At 34.0% G+C, this 7,190-nt stretch overlaps 1 protein-coding gene across 1 annotated transcript in view; it reads right to left on the bottom strand.

Annotated features, from left to right (window-relative positions):
• The window catches only part of LOC107719650 (neurocan core protein-like), a 140,018-nt gene that overhangs the window by 6,108 nt on the left and 126,720 nt on the right, over window positions 1-7,190 (bottom strand). The window contains exons 10-12 of the mRNA XM_016527136.1: window positions 6,708-6,866; window positions 4,681-4,763; window positions 3,695-3,839 (exon numbers count right to left, since the gene is read on the bottom strand). Coding sequence (XP_016382622.1) covers window positions 3,695-3,839; window positions 4,681-4,763; window positions 6,708-6,866 — 387 coding nt within the window. The remainder of the gene's footprint in view (window positions 1-3,694; window positions 3,840-4,680; window positions 4,764-6,707; window positions 6,867-7,190) is intronic.

Here is a 7,190-nt window from a genome sequence, read left to right as displayed (position 1 = left end):
GGGAGGGAGCTTCAGTAGAACAACAGTGAACTGCGGTCAGATGAGATATTGTCAGGCCATATGTCAGTAAAAACCAATTTTCCTGTCCTGTCCTGTGGTGGCGAGCGCTGTAGCCTATATCATTTCATATTAAAGCAATCTTTACCTCCAGCAAAATCTGGAGCTCAGCATAAAAACTATTACAACATGAGAGAAACATACCGGCAGATAATGTTGAACGTCTGTTTAAAGCACATACAGTATATGAGTTAATATCATGTGACTGTCTATTGCTCGCTGTTCTTAAGGGATTGTATTATTGTATTAAGCCCGGTCTGGAGGGATTGCATGATCAATAGCGGTGACAGTTTGAATGATAGAATGACTGGGGGAGGGCTGATGGACAAAAGGGGACAGCGAGGCAGGTGGTGGGGGTAGTTGAAAATGTTTCCCAGGTGGCCTTGCAAATGACAGCTGGCTGTGCTGTGTACATGTGCCAGCCATATGACTGTTTGCTCAAAACTGAACAAGCACACCATCGATTAAAATCTGTGGACAACATTACAATAACCATGCTAATGTATATGTGTATTTGAAGATTTTTTGAGAAATTATGAACATTAGTCTAGTCCATTTGCCCTAGAAAGATCTAAAGAGACACTTTGGGTTCACAAGGCCCAACCGGAAAACAGGTCCTTCAGAAGACCAGACCATGACAGACCTACTCTGGTAATATATAGATATTTAAATAAAATGTAATTATACACACATACATACATATTTCAGACGTGTACTCCAACTTCGCCTCAACACGAGGCACTAGTCAAACGAGCACGGAAAAGGTACAGATGACAAGGAAGCTTCAGTAGAACAACAGTGAACCGCGGTCAGATGAGATGTTGTCAGGCCATATGTCAGTAAAAACCAATTTTCCTGTCCTGTCCTGTGGTGGCGAGCGCTGTAGCCTATATCATTTCATATTAAAGCAAGCAATGTCATAGTTATGTCGTCAGTTAAGTCATGAAGTTACCAAAAAGGCGATTAAAGCTGCCTTAAAACTGTGCATGCATGTAAGTATTTGTTATTTATGAGGTACATTTAAGGACATGTCTCTGAAATGCAGTGGTTTTCATAATTATCCTGGAGCTGCCCAGCACTGTCTCCCTCATCTAACACACCCGATTCAACTCGTCAGCTCATTAGTAGAGACTTTAAGACCTGAAGTGGGTCAGAAAAGGTAAAGTGTTGTGAGAAAATAGGATGCGTGTCAGATCCGCGACATTTTCAGCAGCGGCAGCTCTTAAAGAAACAGCACCTAAAATAACCTATTAACCCAGCTGCTGTGATGTCTGTTCATCAAAGAACAAAAGAAAAAAAGAGGAAATTAACAACTCTTGTAGCTTTAAGGATTCATCTATATTTAGTTTAGAATTTAGTGTTTGACAACTTTATTCAATTTCTGTATATCTCCTACTTGCTGAAGGGCACAGGTGGCTAAATATGACATTTACTATAATGGGTTTATGTGAAGATTGTCTAATTTAAGATTCACTTAAAATAGAAGTTTTTTTTTTTTAAGTCTAATAAATGTTCAATTTGATAGCTCTCAGGTATACTGTAACGTTGAATGGCTATAGTCAATGATTAAATATTAGGGGGAATATTTACATCATTAGTATTGGTATCAGTGATACTTCAGTCATAAAAAAGATGCCTTTAAACAAATATTAAAAATATGATGTCTTTATGTTGTTTCTACATTAATTTGAAGATTGAATGTGAAATTATTGCAATATAATTATTACAATATTATTGTTATATTTAAAAACTTTAATGTTAGGTGGGATTAATCGCGATTTAAAAAAAAAGTTTTTTAACCGACTGAAAGCACTAATATACATAGATAGATAGATATTAAAGTAATATTAAATAAAAATAATAAAGTGAATATTATTTAAATATTTATATAAAAAATTCTATTTTATTTGTTTATTTGTTTGATATAAATATGTAAAATAAAATTTACGTTTGAATATATGGTGTTTCAGTTAAAAATATAGATATTTCAGTTAAAAAGACAGTTCAGGTTCACAAGGGCCAACCGGAGAACAGGTCCTGTTCTCATTCTATATATAAATTCATATTTCATTTGTGGATAGATAAATATTAAATAAAAAAAACCTAATAAAATATAAATTTTAATATAAATATTTAATTGAAAATTTTTATATTTAACTTGATAAATTGTTTGATATAAATATTTCAATTAAATATTTAGTTTAAATATGTAGATATTTCAGTTAAACATCTAATTTGAAATCCTAAAACACGTAAGCCAGTCTACCGTGTAAGCATTTTAATAATGAATTGAGTATTAAATCATGGAACGGAGGGCCGGATTTCAATAGGAAGTGAGAAACGTGTTTCATTGGCTCTCCAGAGCAGGTCCGTCATGGTCTTGGCCTCCTGAGAGGCATTCTCTGATTGACCTGTTCTCCGGTTGTCCCTCGTGAACCCAAGGTGTCTCTTTAAATCTAGCTAGTGCAGACGGACCCAACGGATTCCATACACTCAGTCTGCTTCGTATGTAAATGACCAGATAAAACGAGTCTAATGAGCCCATAGAGGTGTGGGTGAAGCAGACTGCGTCAGAGCTAGACAGCTAAGAGTGGCTGAAGAGAACCAGTCATGCCCGCCATGTAATGATCGATGCTTTGAACACACAGCCCTCCCGAGGACCCACCATCACATCCTCAGAACAAAATGAGTTACAGTTATTGTTGAGGTCATTGTCTGATGGCAAAAAACGTGAGATGACTTGGTGAAAGGGGAGCTGCTGAAAATGAAATCATACAAACTGACATGACAAGTTCAGAGTGACATAAAAAGAAAGCCAGGAATGGATTGAATTTGGAATATTGATCTTGGTTATAGAAATAGTTTAGTCAAAAATGAAAATCCTGTTATCATTTATTCACCCTCATGTCATTCCAAACCTGAATGACTTTCTTTTATTTTGCGGAACACAAAAAATATATATTGATGGTAACCTAAGTTTCGGTTCCCATTGACTTCCATTGTATTTTTATTTTATTTTTTTGTCCATATAATGGAATTCAGTGGGAACCAAAATGGTTTGGTAATATTCTTCAAAATATCTTCCACAGAACAAAGTAAGTCAAACAGCTTTGGAAAGGCAGGAAGGTGAGTAAATGATAACAGGGTTTTCATTTTTGGGTGAACTATCCCTTTAAATTTTCAAGCTTCAAAATGGACAGAAAAGCATAAAAGTATCATGAAAGTGGTTGATATGACTTATGAACTATATTTCAGGTCTTCTGAAGTCATGTGACAATAGCTTTGAGAACAAACCGGTCTTTTGAGCCAAATCTTTTCATTGATTCACTGAATTGTGACCAATACATGATTTAAAATGAATCTGTTTGTGTTCCACAGAAGAAATAAAATCAAATGGGTTCTGAATGACAGGAAAGTAGAGACAGAACTATCTCTTTAAAGAAGCAGGATGGTTTCAAATCAAAGGAAGAGATATAAATGAAAGAGCATGTGAGGAACATCTCATGAAGACCATGAAGATGTGTGAATTAAGTTAACAAAAGGAGGTCAGCACCGGAGGAAACAGTACAGTGTGGTTTAAAGTGAGGCGGTACAGTGTTTGTCCTCTTTTCCAGTGCCTCCCCTCTCTCTTGCTCACCTGTGCCTTTCTTGCAGATGTAGGGCAGGTTGTAGTTGCAGGGCACATCGTTCCATTTGCCGTTCTCATGGGCGATCATCACCACGCAGTCCTCTCCACCCGCAAAGAAATTATCCGGCTGGTTCTCCCTCCAGTTCTCATATTGCTGGAGGAGGAACGGGGATATTTCAGGGCTAAATCCAATCCCATGGCTTTACTTGGTATTTCGTGTACCGTCTTATATATCTGTTGCATTACAAATGGGTTTTCAGATACGCCTAATGGGTCTGATATACTATATTATATAAACTTGTTTGATGCCTAAATGGTTTGAAAACTTTAAAGAGAGACCTGTGCCTCCATTTGCATGATCTATCTGATCCTACTGCCTGCATTATCATACTGTGATTAGACTAAGTGATTAATTGTACTGTATGTTATGATACTTGTACTAAAATGTACATTTTATTACGAATAGTTTATTCATATACTATTCATACAAATAGTTTATTCACATTTAAAAAACATGAATAAATAAAATGTATATAAAAATAAAAAAAATAATTAAAAAGCTAATATTAAATAAATGTAAATATTTACAATATAACATTTTTAAATATTTACATTAAACTACATTTAAATATTTATATTAAATGTAACATTTTATTTATTGTATATTTTTAAAAAATGGATAAATTATATATTACTTTTTTAATTTGTTGATGGATAAAAATAAATAAAAAATCTAATTAAATATTAAAATAAATGTTAATTTAAATTCTTATATTAAATATAATATTTTATTTTTAATGGATACAAATATTTCAATTAAATATTTAGTTTAAATATAGAAATAATCGAATAAAACATCTGTCAAAAATACATGAATAAAAAAAAAAAATTTAAAAATTATAAAAATAAAAATATAAAAATAAATGTTCATTTAAATATTTATATTAAATGTTAATGTATATAATGTATATATAAATTTAATGTGCCAGTCTCACCAGATCCATGTTATCTGTCCACTGAAAGTCGTCTTCCACCATCCTGTCATTCAGACCAATCCATGTGTTTTCATGGCACAGTCCTGTTTTAAAAGCACAAGACAGTTCAAATAATTTCTTTTTTTCCATAAATAACATATATTTTTTGCATTCATTTAGAAGTTTACTTCCAGCACATATTTTAATCACACTTATTTTGCCATATATCTGATGAAAACACTCCTATTAATACCAGGTGTAACCAGCAACCAGGAAGACCACTGAAGACCAGGTAAATAGCATGAGTAAATAGGGTCTTACTGTCATAAAATGCAGAGCTAATGCTTCCCCTTTAAGTCATAGTCTGCTTTATGTCTCCTACAGGGCCACTGGGAGCCGAATGATGGTGTTATCACAATCACAATTCAAGCTCAAGCCAGAAGCCATCAGATCACACCCAAGATGCATTTGCAAGGTTTTTTTTTTTGGTCTGGCTGTAATGGAATTTCAATCATGGTGTTACTGATTAACATCATTACAGGGCCCATTAATCTTCCTAATGGCTGTACCCCCTTTATTGCAGGGGTGGAGATGTCCATTTTCAAGGCGATTAAACACACTTTTTGGTGAGTGCGGTGACTCTGTGTGCAGACAGCAGCAGACAGCATGCTGTGAGAGGCCACTCCGAGCGTCATTATGCTGGATTTAGGCTCGACTAGGGGCGGGAGACATGATGCAATCTGTGGCGTGCGGGAGGTCAGCAGTGCTGTCGCTTGTCTTAGTTATCTGGCTGGATATTAATGAATCTAGGCTATGCAAATAGTTTTAGGCAAAGCTAATTGAGTAAAACAGACAAAGATTAGCCACAGTTACGGACCATTTGCTGTTTTATATTCCATAAAGAACAGGGTTACGCAAAATACAGAATTTAAGAATTGGTTTCTGTTTAATGAGAGTGAATTTGAATTGGCCACACATCGCAATAATTAAAAAAAATAATAAGTTACGTTATAGCCATGAACTGTAATTTGCCACACGTAAGTCGGATGCAAATGATTTTAAGCGGAGGGACATTTTTTTTTTTTTTGCAAATGTTCATTGAAAACAAAAGACTTGCAGTTGATTTGGTGCTGCAAAATGATGTTAACATGTCCAAAATTTACAATGATCAATGGTAAATGTGAATAAAAACTGGATTTGGTGGCTAAATAAAACAAAAAGTTACAAACAAACATTTTATGTGGACATTTTATCATAAAAAAATCATTTAACAAATTATACACAAAATATTCATCACATTACACCACCAAAATGTGAGGAACCAAATTAATACAATTAATTAATAAAAAACAACAACATTTATTTATTTATTTATTCAATGATATTAGTATTTCATCAAAATATTGGTTGGTCTATGCTGTTAATGGTATTGGTAAAAAAAAAAAAATGACAAAAAAAATTTTTTTTAATAAAGAAATGAAATGAAATGAAATTTGTTTGGGGTCAACTATTTTTGTTAAAGAAATGAATACTTTTATTTAGCAAGAATGCATTAAATTGACCAAAAGTGACATTAAAGACATGTACAATGTTACAAATAACTTCTATTTAAATGAAACTCTGTTCTTTTTAACTTTGTTTTTACCAAAGAATTCTGAAAAAAGTATCACATGTTTCCACAAAAATTATAAGCAGCACAACTATTTTCAAAATTGATAATAATAAGAAATGTTTCTTGAGCAGCAAATCAGATTTCTGAAGGATCATGTGACACTGAAGACTTGGAGTAATGATGCTGAATATTCAGCTTTGTCATCACAGAAACAAATTACATTTTAAAATAGATTAAAACTGAAAACAGTTATTTTAAACTGTAATAATATTTCACAAAATTACTGTTTTTACTGTATTTTCAATCAAATAAATGCAGCCTTGGCGACCATAAGAGACTTTCACAAACAATAACTCTAACTGACCCCAAAATTTGAATGAAAAGTAATTTTTTTTAGTTACACAACTTTATTTGTGACATGAACGTTGATACTGACCATTAATGAAGTCCTGCTCTTGTGTGGAATGGATGCTAGCCAGATGACCGCTGTGCTCTCTGCAGTCCTTCTCAGCATCTTCCCACGTGTGTCTGCGGGTGAAGTACCTGTAGCAGTGGCCGTGAAACTTCCTCCAGTTGTGCTCGCAACCCTCAGTATCTGAAAGAGAAAGAGAGTGTGAGGTACAGTACAGAAAAGAGTCCGAAACCGCGAAAATGCTACTAGTTAGCATTTAGCATTCTTTCAACACAACTGAAATAATTAACATCACAATGCGAGGAAAAAGTTGGAGGATTAGCACAAATTTCTTAGCATTTAGTTTGTCAGGATGTTTAAAAAAGCCCATTCAGCGATAATCTCACACACAGCTACATGCTAGCCTACTTTAGCACTCAACTTTAGCTCTTCTGAAGTGACACATCCAAGTGTTTTATTCGCCCCGCTTTGTTGTCACTCTAATCCGTAGCTGTGAACATAATCAGT

The sequence above is a fragment of the Sinocyclocheilus rhinocerous genome, unplaced genomic scaffold, assembly GCF_001515625.1.
Source record: "Sinocyclocheilus rhinocerous isolate Xijiao unplaced genomic scaffold, SAMN03320098_v1.1 scaffold1294, whole genome shotgun sequence".
NCBI classification, from domain to species: domain Eukaryota; kingdom Metazoa; phylum Chordata; class Actinopteri; order Cypriniformes; family Cyprinidae; genus Sinocyclocheilus; species Sinocyclocheilus rhinocerous.
This window is presented reverse-complemented; position numbering and strand designations above follow the sequence as displayed.